The sequence below is a fragment of the Protopterus annectens genome, chromosome 2.part0, assembly GCF_019279795.1.
Source record: "Protopterus annectens isolate FY-2018-M chromosome 2.part0, PAN1.0, whole genome shotgun sequence".
In the NCBI taxonomy this organism is placed as follows: domain Eukaryota; kingdom Metazoa; phylum Chordata; order Ceratodontiformes; family Protopteridae; genus Protopterus; species Protopterus annectens.
In genome coordinates, this window is record NC_056728.1 from 49,904,869 (window position 1) to 49,926,730 (window position 21,862).

The 21,862-nt window shown below is 43.4% G+C and overlaps 1 protein-coding gene across 1 annotated transcript in view; it reads right to left on the reverse strand.

Moving 5' to 3' along the window:
- Window positions 1-4,738: 4,738 nt before the first annotated feature.
- Window positions 4,739-21,862, reverse strand: part of CCNYL1 (cyclin Y like 1) — a 1,025,424-nt gene continuing 1,008,300 nt past the window's right edge. Inside the window, exon 10 of the mRNA XM_044060538.1 lies at window positions 4,739-5,483. Coding sequence (XP_043916473.1) covers window positions 5,367-5,483 — 117 coding nt within the window. The 3' untranslated portion in view covers window positions 4,739-5,366. The remainder of the gene's footprint in view (window positions 5,484-21,862) is intronic.

The window sequence follows — 21,862 nt, forward strand, 5'->3', positions numbered from 1 at the left end:
ATCTGAGAAAACACTGAAAATACCACTGATTTCTGCAACATCTTGGCAGTCGCATCCACATCAGACTGGGCAGATGATTCAGGCCTACATTTTTTGATCTTCCTTTTGGGTGCGAGTGGAAAGTCTGAGGCCATGTGCTCCACCATCTTGTTTGTATGAGGCACTTTGACAATGGGTCTCAAGTATTTAAGGGGGGAAAAAGTCTGGTATGAAGGGTTTTTGGGACAAAAATTGGAAGATACTGCAATTTCTGCAATAGTGTTCAGCTCCCAAACAAAATAAACACTGGAAGTGTATGCCTTTATAAACATGCCCACCGTATTACTTCTCTTAGCTATTAACAAATCTTTTGTATAAAAAACAAAAAAGGTTTCCAAACTGGGCAATTATCTAGATAAGTGAAGGCAATGGCAGCAGCAATGACGAAGTGAACAGACCAATGGGAGCGAAGATTCTGAGTTCAGAATGGCAGCAAGACAGACTGAAGTTCTTACGTTCATACAACTGCTTATTTACCCCTGCGGGTAAAAAAAAAAAATTGTAGAGTATAAAGTTAACAGGATATGAAAGAACAGTACAGGCAAAAAAAAGGGGGAAAAAAAGACATGGGAGTACGATAGAAATTCTTTGTTTCAAGAAAATCCTGCAAATTTCAATCTCCTATTAGTAATTTCTTTGTTAAAACATGAAACAATGCTTACATTTAGATGCATCATGGTCTCCTGTAAAATGAAAAAAATTTTTGGGGGCGCTACAATGTGCGGCAATCTGGACTGGTTCTCTGCATTATGCTCAACCAAGTGTTTGGAGAGGCTATGACTTATGTGACAAAGTTGAAAAAGGTACCCAACAATAAATGATTGATTTTTTTTTTTTTTATTTGTTAATTTTTTTTTTAAATATACTTAGTATGCCAGAAAGAGATGTAATTTATTTACATCTACAATGGTAACAACCAGTAAACTTCTGTAAACTATCAGGTGAATTGTTCATTAAAGCAGTAAAATACAGGGTGCAATATGCACTTTTTAAGCAGCTGGACTTCCTGTAATGGCCTTAGAGAGAGACTGGAGCCAAGCAAACCCAAATGATGCTCAACTGATGGAATGGAAAACATATGACAGGAGAACTGACATTCTCAGTGTCTATATACCATTCATACAATGAATTCCCAAAGCAGTAATCCTTAAGAAAAGGAACAAATACTCTCTCAAACTCAGTCAATAGTGAACCGGAGGTATAAAGGATAGTGTAGAAAATCTTAAATGCGATGCTACACCTAACAACCACATTCATTTGTTTTTCCTGTTAAGACAACTGCCCAAATAACAACCTGTTCAGAAATGGACAGAGATGGTGGATCATTTCTAAATGGATTTTAGATAAAAGATATGCAGGCTTAGCAACTGAAGGGAAGACAGGAGGACCTAAAAATCAAAAACACAGGCACTGATTGTTTTCTTGGAGGGTATATCTTTACAACACTGAAAATAGTCCCAGTCTATGACAAGCTATAAACAAAGGTGCAGTTATGTGGCATGAAAAATATTGGCCACAGCAACAGCACTTCCTCAGTTTACTGAAAGCATGGATAGAAAAAAGATTTTGTTTTGTGAGCTCATCAAAAACCTCAAATACTGACCCAGCGTCAGCTGTCTTCACTACTCAGCACTTAGTGTTGCATTAGGGCTAATGTACACTCAACACACGCACTTCTGCTCCATGCCCACATGTAACCAAAACTTTGGCTGCAAAAGCTCGGCTACACTTCCTTGCACTGAATGAGGCTGAGCGCAAACAAATTTGTATGAGGACTCAAAGCTTGTAAGAAATACAAGCAAATTCTACAGGTTGACAATTTTTTTCTGCAATTCTCCATGTTGGGGGGGGGGGGGGTAATCTCCCAACCTTATAAAGATCACTAACGAGTGAAATCATTCTTCTTGCTCTTCCAAAAAATTGCAACACTGTACCTGGTATAAAACAGACACAATGAGCAAAACATCTTGCTTGTGTTTCTTGAGCAATAAAGGAACCACCACTAGAAATGACAAGAAGCAAATCCTGAGCAATTAAAAGTGCCAGTGATCTAACCAACTAGAAGCTTGCACAAACCACCAACATCTTTTTATTCTCCTGAATCACTGCAGCAGCCACTTAACAGGCTTGCAAGTATTTTACATTTTGTTTTATAACACAATCATTTAAAGTCCAACAACCCACTATCCAAGTACGTATAACTACGGTATTAACCCCACAGTTCAGAACAGTTCCAAGAGTGCTGTTCTGTAGAAGAAAGCCAGTCTGGCCTATGGGTAAAGTCTTCTTTTTGAAGGGGAGACACAGGAAAGTGTACATGTTTAAGAAACCCTCCTGAAAGAAAATGGATGCTTTACAGTGGCATCAGAAGCAAACCAAAGCCTGGTTATTCCCTGCTCTCCAGGTCATAAGGCATTTGTAAAGCAATCACTAGTTGCACAGCCCTTTTATAGCCCTAATACATCCTTGCAACTAATCCAGAAGTATATAATGCAAGCTACCTTAGCCCCATTTGGAGAGGGCAGATGGGCTGCAGCTGGTAAAATGGGTATTACTTTATCTGATGTAGTATCACACTCAGTGGTGAAAGAGACTGGTACCTGGCTGAGATGCACACTGAAAAGATGAGCAGTGATTCTACATAAACCTACCATGTACACTTAAAAAGGCAAACGAAGGAAGTCAAGTACCTCTTAAAAGGATAAAATGGCCAATGACATACAACTAAACTGCTTGGATATCCTACAGCTTCTCTGAGAGGATGAAATCATAATGTCACTGAACACAGCTATGTAATTAAAGTCAAGAAATCAGGCAGTTTTTTTTTTATTTGGTTAACATCTTGTATAAGAAAAAGAGAAGGCTGATAACCTGAAGGATCCACAACCAGGGTCTTCTGGGTTTAACATTGAGCAAATGCTGGGAACTGAGCACCATTAAAAGTAACTTAGTTCTACACAATTAACTGCTTTACAGTCTGAAATTAGGTAATGAAGTCTTTAAGATATCTTAATTCAAAAATACTAATACACGGACCAGAAATGCCCATATGGGTTAAATTGCTGTCAATTATAAAAAATATTGTTAAAATCAGCCTCTTTGCCTGCAGGCTGACACTAGATTCGCAGAATGCTGACGACCTTTGTCCAGACTTCAACCCATTCCACCTCCACTACCCAAGGTTTTGGTAGGAAAGTGAGTTTACATTGGAAGAACCATTACAACTTGTCAATATAGCAGTCAATTTGCTTAATGTGTAAAATGAATGATGCCAACACTGGCAAAAAAACACTGTCAAGGAAATACTAATGTCATACAAGTCTGGCTGAATCATTTGGTTAGCGCACTGCCCACATTAATGGGATTTAATGTGATGCTGCAACAGCTTACACAAAAACATGCAGCACAAAATCCTTAGACAGAAAAAAAGTTATTTCATGATTAGTGTTGTTTCTAAAATTTAAAAGTCCTCTGCAATAAAAACTTACAAATGTTACAACTATAGGCCTACATAGTAAGCAAATGTCCCATCCAGCCTCTGAAACAGTTTACTTCTCATGAACTTCAAAATAAAGGAGGAGAAATGTCGTTCTGGTCCACTGACAGAAAACACTGAATCACCAAGATGATCTGATGCCATTTACTGGACCACAATAGGTTTTACAGTACAACTATTTGAGCTTCCAGAGTACAACAGTCCTGTGTCAGCTGTAGATAAGTTACTGATGCTAGATAAAGTGCACAAACACACTAAAAGACCTGAAGACCCACTGTAATTAGAAAATGTATATTTGGTCAGAAACTAAAAAAAAAAAATATTAAGTTATCTCAATGCTCTACACGACTGTCTCTCTTAGTACTCCAAGTAGACATTACTATTGTTTTCTGATTCAAAATGCCTTAATACAGTAATACAAGTTTGTTTCCCGGTTGACCTTTCTCTTTACCCTAACACACTGCAAGTCCCCAGTTGTTGTTTTTCTTTCGGCTTTTCCCAGTTAGGGGTCGCCACAGCGGAACTTCGGTCTGCTAATGATTGGCAGTAGATTTTTACAGTGCAGAGGTGCCAGCTCGACACCTAACCTTCAACGAAAGAACGCCCATTCACGCATGTCTTTCGGAAGCTACTCGACCATGGGGAGGACATGCAGACTCCACACAGAAGGTGCTCCAGCCGAGAATCGAATGGGAGAACCTCTTGCTGTGAGGCAACAATGCTACCACTGCACCATCGCGGCTTCCCTGCAAGTCCCCAGTCAAAAGATGAATTTATCATGCCTTGCTTCCTTATGCAAGATCTGCATTCACTAAGAATGGCAACATTCATTATTTGCTTACTCACTTCTCACTCTGAGAATGTCTGAAACTTTCTTCCAGAAATCTTCTGGTGCATATCATGCGTTATACACTGAAAAAGGCATGTTTCTTCTACAAATGCAACATGGGGCTTATATTAGTGGTTTTGAAGAGAGAATTCCAAAAGTCAGTACATTTAAGTCACAATCGTCTTCAGGTTTCTTTACTGTTAGACTAACACAGTTAGGAATTCCCAAAGACTCAGTAGGTTTATGGACTGAAGAAAAGAAGGCCGCTATAAATGGCATTGCACAGTTAAAAAAAAACGACATTTTACAGACTTAAAAAAAGTTGAGGACACCATTTGGGCAGGAAAATGGAGAAAAAAATACTTTGCTATGCAGGCTTGTCTTGGGTACAGGCCAAAAAAAAATAAAAATAAATAAAACTCGATGGGTAAAATGATACAAGAGTCAAAGACACTTTCCTAAAGACAATAATTCAAACCCAACACGGCATGTACTGAAGATGACCGCCATAGAAATAATATATGTATGTGTGTTTTTAATGTGGCAGTTACACATAAAACTTTGCAGGAATAAAAATACATTCTAGAAAAACGAAATGTTCAAGTCAGGGTATAGCTATCCTTTCATGTTGCCCCCCCCCATTTTAAATGAGCATTGTTTTTCTAAAATTATTTGTGTCTACAAATGAGAGCTGCACATTAAAGCAATTTTTGTATTTTTGTTAACTGGTATTTTTTTTTTACGATACATCTTTCAGCCCAATGAGAGGGAAATATTTCTGATCTCCCTTGCTTGGAACAAGTGGGTATCAAAGGACTATCTAGCACCAATAACTTATTCGTTCCTGATAAAGGGATCAAGCAGTACAAAATCTTGCGCAGCTATATTGTAAAACTTATCTTAGGCCAATAAAAGCTGCTTTTCAGTGTTTCCTTGTAAGCTTTCCATGCTGGTTAACAAATGTTTTGTTTCAACTCTCTGTGCATTGTCTTCAGGCCTTCTTCAGGAAAGAACAGCATTTGAACGACAGATTCCCACTAAGTTGTCAGCACTGAATGATCTTCTCATGGCAGCTTTTGATAAATCCTTGTATTTATCTTCACAAAGTCTGGATATAGCCTAAAAATGAGAAAAACGAAAATTGATGCAAATGGCTCTCTTACAAATCAATTCTATCAATTTTTTTGCTGTGCTCGCTGCATAACTAAGAATAAAGTCTGGGAAGGATGCAAATTAAAAAAAAACAAACAAAAAACAAAAACAAACAATAAGGCTCCAATGGCAGCACAACCCGTAGGTTAAAGAAAGAAGAAAGCATTCTAGTGCCGACAAGCTGACTTGGCCAGAAATGTTGATGTCAGATTACCTAAGATCAGGCTAGTTGGAAAAAAAAAATAGCACGGTACAGTACTTAACCATTTAACAAAAACAAGTGAGCATGCACAAAAAGAAAACCATTCTAACTTCCTGAGATCTTTTGTATAAATGGATACAAATTAAAGCAAAATTCTTCCTATAAATTCAGAAAAACTGTACGTGCATTAAAGAATTCCAGTTCCACATTTAAATGCTTAAAATCAGGATCTAGGGATTTTAGTCGCACAATAAAGGCCAAAAAATACATGGGTGTGAGGTACACAACATGACATATGAGAAGAGGAGCAGGAGGCTGTTAATCTGTTACCCTCTTCCTTCAGGACTTTTTTGCTATGATTCTTGTTCTCACTGTTAGGGGTGGCTACTAAATAGTGGGGTGGGTTTTTGAAGTCCCTCAATCTCCACAACCGACTCGGTTGTTGGCTACTGGGTTGAAACCTGGAGTCTCTCATATACAGTCTCTATTAGAGGTTGTAACACAGGACTTCCTTGTCAAGAAGTAATACGAGACTTCACTTTTTTTTCAGGGTGCAGTGGAGTGGAATGGTCTTCTCTGTCTTGTTGTAATCTTTTCAGGTTTTCATAGGCTTTTCTCAGAGTGCAGTGGAATGGTCTTCTCTGGCTGTTGCAATCTTTTTCAGGTTTTCATAGGCCTTCATTGCTACTGAGTTTATTCTATTCCCCCCACGTTCAAGGTACCTTAAGACAGTGTATCGCAAGTTGGAGGAGGTTCTTCAGGGTTCTGAAACAAGCCCTCTTTATGTCTGGACTCCTAAGCACTGGGCATGGGGTGAAGGCCAAAGCTTTGCATGGGTTTGGCAGAAGTATCCCTTCCTTTTTATAATCCTCTCATTTGTGTTTGGAACACAGTGCTTGGAGGAGAAAGCTTGATTAGGTTCCCAGGTATTGATCATAACCAGGGTAGCAAGTGCTCCTAATTGTGGTGTATTTGTTGCTTAGGGAGGCTTCCTTACTTAAGCCTGACAGCTCATTAAATGCCTCCCTTTTAGGTGGAATTGGAGGAAAAAGAGCCATTCATTTGAGGCTCACTGCTCTGCTATGATGCTTGCTCAAATTCTCCAGACTGATGCTCCCAACTGCAAAAAAATCTTGCAAAGTATGAAAGTCTTCCAAAGTTCTGAAATGCATTAAGGATCTTCTGATTATAGAATGCTAAATAGTGAAGCGCTACTGAATACATTCATTTCATTTCCAGCTGTTGAAACGAATCCCAGCACTTTGCTTGTGCCCGACTGGCAGATCTTATGCACTGCCAATCATGTCCCACAGACTGTTTTGCACCCCCCCTCTGCTGCAACTATTGCACTGGGGGGGCACAAAGCTGCATCCCCCTCCTGGAAGCCCACAGCCACCAGGTTTGGCTTCTGGTATTCTGATTCTGGCATCAAGCTCTCTCTTTAGGTTCCTTTGGAGGAAGAATAGCCCTAGAGGCTGAGACAGTACTGGATCACAATTAAAAAATAATTTTCTCAGATTGATGTATCAGAGGGGTAGTAAATTACTACCTGACTTTCTAAGGTCTAGTAATTTGATGAACATCAGTTTCGAGTCCATGGGGTGAATCATTCCAAAGTCACTTCAGATTTCTTGAGCGATCACAAACTTCTCTTTCTGATGGGAAGCACAGAGCGATCACAAACGTCTCTTTCTGATGGGAAGCACAGCAGAATGTAAGGGATGGTGGGTTACATTTGCCAACTGGGGTTGGAGGTTCTCATTCTCTATTCAATTCCATGTCACAAAATAGAGCTCAAGGGATGCAGTTCAGTTGCCCTCTCCTCTCAGTGGTGGATGAAGGAAGATGCAGATTTGTTTGTCGTTCAGCAGCTCTGGAACCCACTCTGGGTATACTAAAACAGCCCCTCTTGTAGGTTCTTACCCAACACCCCTAGTCTCCAACAGCACAGTGACTTCGGTGGGTCCTACAAGAGGGATTTGGCAGCTTTGGGAAGCTTTCCACTTCAGTAGTTCTCCACGTGTACACAGTAAGACTTTGTACCAAATCTGTCAACATACTTTTGGTGACCAGGATGTTTCTGCTGCTTACAGTTAGAACTGGGTTTTAATATGGGGCTTGGGTAGGTCCTTCCCTACATTCCTGCTCAAGGATACGCCTATGGACCATCTCCAGCTAGTCAAGAATTTCCCCTTGGGAGGGCTGCCTTCCATTCCCTACAGGGATTTTGAAACTGCTGTTTGACAGGCTTGCCCATCTACTACTGGGGTCTTCTGATCCAGACATACAAGAGTTCAAATAAAGAAGTTATGTCCTTACCATAACGTTCCATGTGGAGTGTTCATCTCGCCTTGGTTATTACACATGGGTTCGGAGCCGATCCTCGGCTCCGTGCCGGCCGACTGCAAGCTCTGCATTGAGAAGAAGCTCGAGGACATCTAATACCCACAATCCCCCTCTGCCTTTACCTCAGATCTAGTTTGCAAGCAAACCAGACATAAAGCACGCACACATGCCAAACTATATACATAGAAGTACATATATACAAACATACCAAGGGTATGATAGTAACACTAATAATGCAACAGCAGAAGGAGAATACTCCAGACCAGGCACCAAATTGAACGTTCTTCCTAAGGGTGGGAGGGGGTGGGAGTGTAATAACCAAGGCGAGATGAACACTCCACATGGAACGTTATGGTAAGGACATAACTTCTTTATGTGAGAGTGTTCAATCTCGCCTTTGTTCTTACACATGGGTAGCGTCCCTAGCTCCATGATCCTGAGGAACTCAAGGGAGAACGTTCTTGAGCACAGTGGAACCAAAGGTTGCCCTATCCCTAGAAACTCTGTCCACTTTGTAATGAGAGATAAATGTATGTGGTTTAGCCCAAGTAGCAGCCGCACAAATAGTGTCTAGTTGTGGCGAGCTGCGTGAGCCAAAGATGTAGAAACTGATCTGGTGGAATGTCCTTTGGGTTTGACTGATAATGTTTGATCAGAGGCCTCATAAACATATGTGATACAGTCAGTTAGCCATTTAGAAAGAGTTCGTTTCGTAACTGCAAGACCCTTTCTGCTGTCAGCAAAGCTACAAATAGTTGATCAGATTTCCTGTGATCTTTTGTTCTATCCAAATAAAATCTGAGTTGTCTATGGACATCCAGTTTGTGCAACATATACTCCAATTTATTAGAGTGGTTCTTAAAGAAGGTGGGTAATTCAATGGACTGATTAATATTACTAGAAGAGCAAACTTTGGGGAGAAAGGATGGATTAGTGCGTAGGGATACTCTGTCAGAATGAAATATTAAATAAGGATGTTTGACAGAAAGGGCCTGAAGCTCAGACACTCGCCTAGCAGATGTAATGGCCACTAGAAATAAAGTTTTCCATGACAAATATTTCAATGTGCAACTTGAGGCTGGTTCAAAGGGTAGCAACATCAATTTAGAGAGCAACAGGTTCAAATTCCACGGTGATGTCGGACTTCTGACTGGTGGTCTGATATGAAAAGAACCTTTTAAAAAGGCTTTACAAAGTCTGTGAGCCATAATAGGCGCACCACATTCCTCTACATGATAGTTAGAAATGGCAGCTAACTGTACTCTTAAAGTAGCCGGGGAAGCTCCCTCATGAAATAGTTCAGTCAAGAACTCTAAAATCTTGTTTAACGGAGCTATAACAGGGTCCAAATGATGTGACTTCGCCCAAAAGACAAAACGTTTCCACTTACTGGGGTAAGTCTTTGTAGTGGAAACTTTATGAGAAGCTACTAAAATATCTTGAACCGCCGATGTAAGGGGAACCGACCTGGCTAGAAAGCGGAGCAGCCAAGCTGCTAGATGGAGAGATTCTAGAGATGGGTGAGGAACTCCTGACGAGTGAGTCAGTAGATCTGGCTCTGGGTCCAGCATCCAAGGTCCCCGAATGCGGTGATGCAATAGAAAAGGGAACCAAATTTGACGAGGCCAGAACGGAGCAATGAGAATAATAGTCCTCTGAAGGTTGTTGGCTTTCTGTAGAAACTTTGCAATCAGGGGAAATGGAGGAAAAGCATATAGGAGACCCGGGGGCCAATCGTGCAGCAGCGTGTCCCTGGGGACTTTCCCTGGAGGGGGTAATAGGGCAAAGTAGCTCCTGCATTTGGCGTTCATTGGAGACGCAAACAGATCGCAGGTAGGCTGGCCCCATTTGCGAAAAATCATTCTCGCAACTGACTGTTTGAGGGACCACTCGTGAGGCAACAGTATTGCCCTGCTCAGCCTGTCGGCTGGGGCGTTGGATGACCCGGGATGTGCGTTGCGAGCAGAAAGCGACCGGTGGACTCCGCCCATTGCCAAATTCTCATGGCCTCTCTGCATAGTTGGTAAGACCTGGTTCCCCCTTGCTTGTTTATGTACCAGACTACGGACATGTTGTCTGTCTGAACTGCAATGGTCCCTGGAGGAAGAAGGGGAGCAAAGTGTTGCAACGCCAAAACACTGCCCTCAACTCCAGAACATTGATGTGCAGATTGTACTCCAGATTGGTCCATTCGCCTTGGACTGTCTGTCCCTGAAAGATGCCCACACCTTATCAGGGAAGCGTCCGTGGTTATCGCCGCTGACGGTGCGGGTAGCACAAATGGTCTTCCGCTGGATAGGTTGCAAGTCTGTAACCACCACATTAGGTGTGATTTGCATGTTTTCATTATCAATATTTCGTGAGTCAGTGGAAGTTGTTGGAATGACCATTGTGCAAACAGAAGCCATTGTAGCACTCTCATGTGCAGTCTTCCCAATGGTATCGCAATAGAGAAGCTGCCATGAGACCCAAGACTTTCAGAACAAGTTTTGCGGGACTTTCTGGACGACAGCAGAAGAGAAATGTTGATTTGAAGTGCTACTATTCTTTCTGTAGGAAGTCTTAGAACTAAATGGTGCGTATCTAATTCCGCTCCTATGAATAAGATATGCTGTGATGGCTGTAGTAAAGATTTTTCAAATTTACTGAAATTCCAAGGTGTGTACAAAGTTGTAGGGTGTAATCCCTGGCCTGTATCAGTTGACGCCTGGTGGTGGCAGACAGGAGCCAGTCGTCCAGATACGGAAACACCTGGAATCCTAGGCCTCAGATGAGACGCTACCACTGCCATGCATTTGGTGAAGACCCTGGGGCTGTGGTCAGACCAAAGGGCAGGGCTCGAAACTGATAGTGACTGGCTCCCAGCCGGAAGCGCAAATGATCCCTGGACGCCCTGGCCATTTTGATGTGGTAGTATGCGTCCTTCAGATCTATTGAGCACATCCAGTCGCCCTTCTGTAAGAATGGAAGGATCGATTGAAGCGTGACCATTCGGAACTTTTCCTTCTTGACAAAGGTGTTGAGATGACTTAGGTCCAGAATCGGCCTCCAGTCCCCTGTTTTCTTTGGAACTAAAAAGAACCTTGAGTAAGTTCCGAATCCTATTTGGTCCGCTGGGACTGGTTGGATGACTCTTTTTCTAGCAGCTTTGAAATTTCTGTAGCTGCTGGCTCTCGCAGATGGGGTGGTACATCTGGGAGTTTTCTCTTTGGAATGGGGGTGGATAGAAATGGGATTTTGTAACCTCTGGTAACCACGCTTTTTACCCAATTGTCTGAAGAAAGGTTTTGCCAGGCCTGAGGGTATAAAGCTAAGCGACCCCCGACTGCCTCCAGAGCAGGACAGTCGGGCCTCCTCTCAGGAGTGCTGAAAAGGTTTGCCAGGGAGGTTATCCCTGTCACCTTGGTTTTGCGGACCCCCTCTGCCGCCAGGGCGGCGTCTTCCACCTCTGCCCCCCCTCTGCCTCTAGAGGGGGCATCACCCTGTGTGTTTGGGAAAGATCCTTGGGGTTTTCGAAACCACATTTTCCCACCACGTTGCCCTTTGGGGTACGGTCTGGAAGGGGTGGAAAAACGGACTCCGACAGCAGACAGAGTCTTTCCCTCCTGTTCTCCTTTACTTTAGGGCCAAAAAGTGTGGCTCCATCAAATGGGGCGTTAGTAAAGGAAGACTTGAAGGCTTCCGCAAACGAACATAAGCGCATCCAGGATTGCCTACGAAGAGCAATCGCTGAAGCCGCTGCCCTACTCGATCCCTCGGCTGCGTATGATATCAGCCTCATGGACGAGTTTACAATGGATGTAAGGGTGTTGAGATGTGCTGTAACTTTCTCTGAAACAGCAGCATCTGTAGTACCCTGGAGGGTATCTCCCAACTCTTTGACTAGATCCCTCTGTAAGCGTGTAAAATGAGTCAAATAGTTCAGGGAACGCATAGAAAGCCGCTGAACTGAAAATGCGCTTCCGTGATCTGTCCATGGTCCTAGAATCTCTGTTAGGCGGATGGACAGATGAGGAAGACTCCGACATCTCCTTTTCGTGGCGCTGCCACCACCATGGCGTCTACTGGAACTCCTTTGGTGAGGTAAGCCTTGTCCTGTGGTGCCGTAATGTACTTATTAGGCTTCCTAGGGACTGGTTCCACGTGTCAGGTGTCTCCACGCCTTGAGCAATCAACTCCATTAACTCATCAAGGGCGGAGTGACCCAGGAGGAGGAAGGGCGAGCACCAAATGCCTTCAGCAAAACTGACTCATCCTCAGAAGGGGGGAGGGATTGCCAGTCACCTCTCTGTTTTAGGATCTCCAAGATGTCAGAAAAGGAGACATCTTCTGAAGGTGACTTAGGGGACCCTTCTGACTCATCCAAGTCAGTATCGGATGTCAAAGATTCTTGTGGAGAATCTAAGTGTCTCCTCTTACACAATCTTTTCCTAGGGACTTCTTCGTGGGGAACATCCGAAGAAGCCTCCGAGGAAGAGGGGCACCCTCCAGGGGTGGCTGAGACACCGGTGCTCGATGCTTGGATGTAGCCGTGGGTGCAGAGGAGGATAACGGTCCTTTGTGGGGAGGAGAAGCTGTTCCTGCTGATGTGGTTGTCTGGGTAGACAACACCTTCCTCATGAGGTCGAAGGCCCCGGGTCCCGAGTCGAGGTATCTCCCGGTTCAAGAAATGGGAAGAATCCCGAAACAGGAACCGAAGGCACCGACCCGAGGACGGAACCGAGTCGATCCGCCGAGGCTCCGAGAGGGAGTGTCGGAACTGAAACATCAGTCCGACTCTCGGTCCCGGAACCAAGGATGGATCTTCGGCTCCGAGACTCCAGTACCGGATCGGATGGAGTCGAGGTGAACGGTGCCGACCGAGAAAAAGACGGTTCTGGCACCGAGGGCTCCACAATCATCAGTTCAGCTTCTTCCGGCTCCGAAGACTGGACAGGTCTCGGCGGAGGAGCAGATAGAGATAGTGGCAGGCCTTCAAGTCTCGACATCAACTGAGAGGAGACCGAGATAAGCTTGGATAAGGCCGTATTCTCCATCAATTTCTGCACCACACGGTCCACATCGGTGTCGGAGAGGGGCCTGGAAGAACGAGTCGAAGGGATCGAAGACGGAGCCGACCTCAACAGAGTCGGTGGAGGGAGCTCCGTCACCGGTTCCAAGACTCGAGGCTCAGAAACTGCCAACAGTTGAACACTCGGCCCCGAAGTCTGTGGAACCGGTGATCTAACTTTACCCGAAGAGCTCGGAGCCGATGACTTGGGCTCCGACGTCTTCGATTCCTTCGAGGATTTGGATGCCTGGTCTGAAGCATCCAGAGCCTCCTGGAAAGAGGGTTTCAATAAACCTCTGTCCATCAGTTTCCTGCGCCTATCTGTCATGACCCTCCCACTAAAAGAGTGACAAATTGAACAGTCCTCTTGTAAGTGGAGAGGGCCAAGGCAGTAGACACAGGAACTGTGGTTGTCCGTGACCGACATCTTTTGGCCACACTGGCAACGTTTAAATCCAGATTTCATTTTCTCAGACATTTTGTAGTAAGAGAAAAAAGTCAAGTCCAGTAACAGTCAATCCAGAGAAAAAAAAGTCAAATCCGGTAAATATGTCAGTCCGTTTGTCAATCCAAGTAGGGGTGGTAGGCCCCGAAAAACTCTATACCAGTTAAAAGAAGTTAAACTAAGTTAACGGTACCGAGAATTTCTCTCTACACACACACCATACACTAAATACAGTAACAAGTAATTTTTGAACAAGTTCTCCTAAAATTTGACAAAAAGAAAGTTAAATCTTATCTGAAGATGCTCGAGCTAGCCTCCAGCGATGCGTAAGCAGCAGCGGCAAACTAGATCTGAGGTAAAGGCAGAGGGGGATTGTGGGTATTAGATGTCCTCGAGCTTCTTCTCGATGCAGAGCTTGCAGTCGGCCGGCACGGAGCCGAGGATCGGCTCCGAACCCATGTGTAAGAACAAAGGCGAGATTGAACACTCTCACATGAATGTAGTTTCTTTTACAGGGGATCTGCCTGCCCAGGAGTTCCAGTTTTCTGGGCTTGCAGAAGTGGACTCCACCCTCACCAATCTTCTATTTCTCCTGAGAAACTGGTCTTTGTCCCTGGATGAGTCCTTTCTTTTACTGGTTTCCTTGTTGGGAGAGGTGGGGGCTAGGAGGGGAATAAAACCATATTCAATCCCAAGAACAGTCTACTGGGAAGTGTCTGTGCTCTGCGCTGGGCAACTGTAAAGTTCTATTTACTTGGCCCTTAGCAGCTGGAGGGGTTTACAACTGCCCTTACTGCATGGTTAAGCGAGTTCTCTGTTTCGCTGGACATTTTACTTGCTAACCTTAAATACAGTCTAATCTAGTATCCTCTAGAAGTACCTTCCTCCAGTGTACTTGCTTGGTCTTCCTTGGCTGACGATCACTGTATAATTCTGAGCTTGCAGTATTACCTTCTCTTAAAATTTTACTCTTTGGCCATGGTGTCGGGTCTTTATAGCTAGGCATTCCCTCAATATGTAGCATTTTTGCTTGATCCGGTGTGCAATTTTCATTACTTCAACAGCTTTCAAGAAGCACATGCAGAAGGAATTCTACTTAAAAAAAAAAAAATCACCATTTAAAATTAAACTTCTTGAATTTAATTCTCCTGGAACAGATATTAAACTCAAACCAGCTTTTAGCACCGATCCCATCTGGCAAGAAAAACAAAACATTTCTGTAATTCTCCCCTCCCTGAACAACTTTGCACACACAATCACAACATAGAAATACAATATAGATGTCAGGCAAAGCACAGCTCATCATCCTAGAAGACGCAAATCTAAATTGGCCAGGCTCCAATCAAAAAAATAACTAAATAGCATGCTTCCAAAACACTTAACGCCAAAAGAATAAAACAACCAACAAGAGCACATCTTTAACGACCCCTACACTGCTGGATGTGGTGAGTACAAACTTACAGGAAAAAAAAAATCAGAAACAAATATACTATCAGTTTATCACAATTCTGTTTCTTCAAATTGGTATTTAAAAAAGTACAGTTTTGTACCTACCATAAATGTAGATGTCCGAACTGGATAGCATCTGCAGTCATAACAACTGGGTTGTCCTGTCGTCAGGCAGCCCTTCAGTCGGCCGGATTCCAAAGTCCGGGTCCGGCTTCGGCTGATGTCGCACTTCACCCGACGTCATCTCTGTTGGTCTTCGGGTATAAAAGCATCAGCCGACGCCATTTTCCTCAGTGTTTCTTGCCCCAGATGCCAGTAGCCCTCTTGAAGGCTAAAATTTGGATAGATGCCAATGTTTCCAAAAAGATAGAGGTAAACACAAAAATAAGCATGTATGTACATATATACAAACAAATACACCATAAAGACTCCCCACCAGCTAGCTATTAGGAGGGTAAACACCCTAGGAGTACCACAGAGGGAAGGAGGGAGGGTAATCCTGACTGCAGATGCTATCCAGTTCGACATCTACATTTATGGTAGGTACAAAACTGTACTATGTCCTTCATGGATGCATCTGCAGTCATAACAACTGGGTAGAATACCATAGCCAACTAGGGGAGGAGGATAAAAGTAGATTATGGTGTGTTTAGGATCCCTTGCAGTACAGCAGTGGCAAACCCTGCTCGGGATCTGGAATATAGAGGCAAATTATAATGCTTGGCAAATGTATGCACGGAGGTCCAAGTAGCCGCCTCAATAATGTCTTTGGTTGCCACTCCTCGTAAGAAGGCTGTGGTAGTGGCTGTTGCCCTTGTAGAATGAGGTCTTATGGTCTGTGGAATTGGTTTTCCATGGAAGGAGTAACAGAATCGTATGCAATTTCCTATCCATTTGGAGATTGTCTGTTTGGAAATAGCTTTTCCTTCCTTCCTGTTGCATAGGCTACAAAAGTTGGTCAGTCTTTCTGCTATTTTTGTTCTGTCCAAGTAGTAGCGTAGCTGTCTATGTACATCCAAGGTATGCAGTATTCTTTCCCTCTGTTTTGTGGGTTGGGAAAGAAGGTAGGTAGGTGGATTGCCTGGTTTAAAGACACTCTGGATACCACCTTAGGCATAAATGTAGGATTAGTCCTCATGGACACTCTATCTTGGTGGAAGATTAGGAAGGGTTGCACTGCCATTAAGGCCTGTAGTTCTGAAACCCTCCTTGCTGAAGTAATTGCCAGTAGGAAAGCAGTTTTCCATGACAGGTGTTGTAGGTCTGCTGTTGCTGCTGGTTCAAAGGGTGATAGTGTCAACTTTTCTAGCACAAAGTTTAAGTCCCAAGCTGGTAATGGTGGTTTCCTTGGAGGTTTTACATTCTTGATTCCTCTGAGGAACTGCCTGAGCAAAGGGTGCGAAAAACAGGTGGATCAAAGCTGTATTCTGCTGAAATAGCTGATGCATGTATCTTGATGGAGGAGTAGGACAGGCCTGAATGAAGAAGTTCGGCCAGATACTCCAGAATGTTAGGCATATCTATGTTTGACACATCTTTTCCTCTTTCCGTACTCCAAATGACAAACCTTTTCCATTTTCCAGCATAGTTCCTTCTTGTTGAAGGTCTGCGTGCTTCAAGAATAATGTCTTTAACTCTTTGGGAAAGTTCTGGATTAGCTGCTGCTATGTGATGTTCCATGCAGTCAGTTGCAACGCTTTTAGGTTTGGATGTATGATGCTGTAGTTGTTCTGAGTTAACATCTATGTCATCAGGGGTATTTGCCACATATTGTCTCGAGACATGCTCCTCAGCAGTGTGTACCAGTGTTGTCTTGGCCAGTTTGGTGCTATCAGGATTATCCTTGGACGTTCTTCCTTGATTTTTAGTAGTACTTTGTGTATCAAGGAAGAGGTGGGAATGCATATGCTGTTAGGCCTTTCCAGCTGAAGGAGGCGAATCCACTTTCCATGCTAGTGGGTGGAATGTCCTTGTGCAGAACGTTTTGAGCTGGTGATTGAGAAGTGATGCGAATAGATCTATCTGAGGCATTCCCCATTTCTTTGAGATGGTCTTGAAGATGTCCGGTGCAGCTTCCATTCGTGGGCATCCGATGTGGTTCTGCTTAATATGTCTGCTAGAGTATTTTCTTTCCCGGTACAAATATTGCCTGTAACTGGATGTTGTAGCTGAGTGCCAGGGTGCACAGCTCCAAAGTCATTCTGCATAGGGGGTATGAATGAGTGCCTCCCTGTTTGTTGATGTACCACATGACTGTGGTGTTGTCTGTCCTTATCATCAACTGGCCCTCTTGGAGAAATGGTTTGAACTTTTGGATTGCCAGTTTTACTGCCAGCATTTCTTTTAGGTTGATGTGCAGGTGAAGTTGATCCTGTGTCCACAATCCTTGCACGCATTTGTCCAGCATGTGGGCCCCCATCCTAGGTCTGAAGCGTCTGTTGTGATGGTCTGGCTTGCTTGACATCTGCGAAAGGGTAGGCCTGGGTTTGACTGACATGCCTGAGCCCACCATAGGAACTCCTGCTTTAAGCATGGAATTAGTGGGATTTCTGTTTCTAGGCTGTGTCTGTGTTGGGACCATAAATTCTTTAGGTACCACTGTAGTTTTCTCATATGTAGTCTGGCAAATGGGACCAAGATTATGCATGATGCCATGAAGCCCAAGGCCTGCAGTACTTTTCTTGCTGTTAACTTGTTCAGTTTTGTTAGTGCCAAGAAGTAAAGAGGAGTTCTTTTGTTTTCTGTAGTCAGGAATGCCATTTGTTTTACTGTGTCCAATTCAGCAAGAATGTCCTTGTTTGGGATGGTATCAGCCTTGACTTTTGTAAATTGACTGTGTATCCCAGTGCTTGTAGCAAGTAAATGACCCTTTGTAAATCTGTTGTCAGCTTGCTTTTGTTGTCCCCTTGTAGCAGGCAGTCGTCCAGGTATGGGTAAATTTGAATTCCCTGTAGTCTGCAATGGGCGATTACTGATGCCAGGCATTTTGTGAATACTCTGGGCGCAGTAGATAAGCCAAAGGGCAATGCTGAGAATTGATAGTGCTCTGAGATCCTGCAAGAAATCTGAGGAATCTTCTGCAGATTGGTCGAATGGGGACGTGCAGGTATGCCTCCTTGAGATCTAGAGTTACCAGCCAAGACTCCTTGCCCAGCATGGGAAGAAGTTGCTGTAGGGTCAGCATTTTGAATTTTGGGACAATGATGTATGTATTTAAGGTGGACAGGTCGAGAATTGGTCTCCAACTTTTTTCCTTTCTTGGAACTAGGAATAGTCTGGAGTAGAACCCCCTTCCTTGCTCTGCTGTTGGCACTCTTTCCACAGCTCTCATGTTTGCTAACTCCATTATCTGTTGTAGTGCCTCTGTTTTTTGATTTGGAGGTAGATTTGGCATTCCTCTTTTGACTGGTAAAGTGTGGAAGTGAAACAGGTAACCTTGATCTATGGTTTGTAAAATCCACTTGTCTTTTGTTATGTAGTGCCAGTTCTTTGAAAATAAGGTTAACTTTCCGCCTAGAGGAGCTGCTATTTGTTCCCTGGTAGGCGGATTTAGTGTTAAGTCACTGTGGTTGTGCTGATGTAGTGGCAGTGGTTGTGTCTGTGCCTCTGTTGTTACCTTGCCACTGTCGTCCTCTGTAGGCACCTCCTCTGGATTGGTTTCTGCCTCTGGAACGTCTATTCCTGCCCCTTTGAAATTTTGTGGAGTCAGGAAAGGACCAATTTTGGCAGGCCAGTTCCTGCTAAACCTTGGGGTTGAACCTGCAAGAAATCTTTAACCGTTTGAACAGATTTTGCCTTTTCTTCCATTTTCTTCATAACCTGCTGGGCAGGTGTACCAAACAAACTTGTCTTATCCATAGGAGCATCTAGCAACTTAGCTTTAACATGATCCGGTAAAGCTTGCTCCTTTAGCCATGCATGCCTTCTTATCACTGTGCCAGTCATGGCTGATCTAAATGAAGCCTCCAGTGCATCATAGCCACATTTTAAGGAATGGTTGCTAACCTGTTTTATGTTATTTACCATTTCTAATACATATTTCTTATCAAGAGATTCATCAGTGGTTAGTTTTTTAGTTAACTGATCAAGCATAAACTCTTGGTATTGTATCATGTGAAACTGACAGTTTAAAGCTCTAGCTGAGAGAGTAGCTGAAGTGTAGACCTTTTACCCCATCTGTCTAATGACCTTGCTTCCCTTTCAGAAGGAATAGGGTTTTAGCTATGGTCGGCTACTGCCTTGGGACCCTGGGATATAGTTTGGGGTCTGCAAGTGGGGCCTTGTAAAGGTGGTGATGAGTATCTGGCACCCTGTAAAATCTGTCTGGTTTGGCAGGGGCTGGGGTAAAGAATCTGGAGCGAGCAGACATCATTGAAAGCATCATCCACCACAGAGAGAACAGGAGGTATAGCTAAGGGCCTGTGCTGTGGGAGGTGCAGAAAGGTCCTAAGTCTTTTCTGGAGTCTGAAAAATCCTGTTGCTGCCATTGGAACTGCTCTCGCATGGCATGTAAGGTTTCCCCAAAGGAGAATTCTTCTGGTGGGAAGCAGCTGGAATGGATTCTTCAGCATCAGAATCTTCAAAATTGGAGAAAGGAGCCTCTGGCTGGTCAGTTATGTCTGATTCGTCAGCAGAATCATCAGAGGACACTGGCTCAGGGGGCTCTGCCCTAGGTCTCTTCTCTGGGGGCTGAGAGGTCCTGTCTGGGTGAGATTGAGATCCTCTAATTAATGAAATTAAATCTTCTGCCAAAGTAAGCATTTGAGAACTAGAAGAGGGCCTGGTTGTGGGGGTTTAACAGGCACTGTCTTAGTAGTCTTGGCTGCTTTAGCCCTGGCGAAGGCCTTAATGGACATGGCTGCTGGAGGCCTAGCAGCACCACGTGCTGGGGTAGAGACATCCAAGGAATGGTGTCTGATAAGTCAGTGGCAACCACCGTAGTGGATAAAATTTCTGAGGCCGATTCAAGAGTGGTAGCAGGGGCCTCAGTTGTAGAGATAGGTTCAGCTGTACTTTGATCAGTTTTCTCGGTTTCGGCCGAAACCGAGACACTCATGATTTGCTTAACCATGGTTTCGGCCGAAACCGCGGACCGCGAGTGTCGGTCTTTATCTTTGCGTTTTTTGGCAGATTGGGTAGTCGGAGGATCCGACGGCATAATGTACGCAAAATCAGAACCGAAAAACTGTTCTGCAAACTCCGACCGACGCCTAAGCGTTCGTCGGTTGAAAGAAGCACAGGCGAACAGGCTGCTACGTCGTGGGCTGGGCCTAAACAAGGCAGACAATAAGAGTGGAAATCTTTATGAGGTATTTGTTTCCCACAGGTTAAACAATTATTAACTTTTTCTGACATCGGCTGAGGCAAGAAAGAGTCCCCAACGGGTACTTAGCTTTAGAAGTCTTGAGTAGTATTCGGTAGAAGTAATCTCTGGATCCGACCGCCCGGCACTTGCGAACAGCTTCTGCTTCGGGCGCCACGCGGCAAGAAAGACTGAGGAAAATGGCGTCGGCTGATGCTTTTATACCCGAAGACCAACAGAGATGACGTCGGGTGAAGTGCGACATCAGCCGAAGCCGGACCCGGACTTTGGAATCCGGCCGACTGAAGGGCTGCCTGACGACAGGACAACCCAGTTGTTATGACTGCAGATGCATCCATGAAGGACATCCCCAAAAAGTAAACCAATTCTTTAATGTAACAGTTCCTTCCTAGGACCAAAGCAACAAATACTAGATGCAGAATTGGTTGACCTAAAATGGAGCATCATTTTAAAAAGGGCACAAACCCAATAATTGCACTCAGCACACTTTTACAACATATAAAACAAGTATCCAGTTAGCGCTTTTGTCTCCAACCTTGAGACTTCTGCAGACGGAATACATTTAGCATCACCAAGCATTTATATAATACCTAGTCATGTGATTAAAATAGCTTAGTGCTTTAACCCTTTGTGTTTCAGGTAAGCAACAAAATCTTATCTGTTTAATCCTGGTGGACAACAAGCATTAAAATTAACATGCCATAAATATTCTTTCCACCCTAATTCTTCCTCAGCAAACGTATTGTCATAACTTGCAACATAATCTAATACAATACATGTAAAAATCTACTTTACATTTGGATGAAATACAAATCCTTGCTTAAACCACTTTTGTCATTACCACCTGATATTGCATATTTATGCTCATAAATTCTCTTGTAAAGCTCTCTGGTTATTCTAACATAAATGAGCTAAACATACAAAAAACCTAGATCTCTGCAAGTAAATCTGTCTCTGATTTTAATCAGCATGTTGTTCACCATTATTTCTTCTATTCCAGTGTATAAATAATTGCAGAAATTACAGTTGAGACATTTGAACATCCCTGTTTTTACACTGCTATTCAATAGTGATGCTTGTTATCCAACAGGATTAAACTACGGAGAATACTTTGTTGCTTAACTGAAACACAAAGGGTTAAAGCACTAAACTATTTTTATCACATGACTAGGTATATAAATACTTGGTGATGCTAAATGAATTCAGTCTGAAGAAGTCTCAAGGTTAGAGACGAAAGAGCTAACTGGATAATTATTGTTCTTATTTTTTGACCGTTATATAAGTTCTGGCTTTTCTTCTTAGTTTTTTTGTTTTTTCATGTTTTTGGATATATCAGCTTTACCTCTGAATGAAATATGTTGATTAGATTCCTCTAAGCAATTCTGAAATACCTTTTAAAACCTTTAACGAACTAGATTCCACAGGCATCAGATGAAGTAAACAGATAAAATAATTTCCACATCCCCAATGCTCTACAATATACTGTTAGCTTAGGTACTTGATAGAACAGGCAGGGAGGAAGGGCATACTC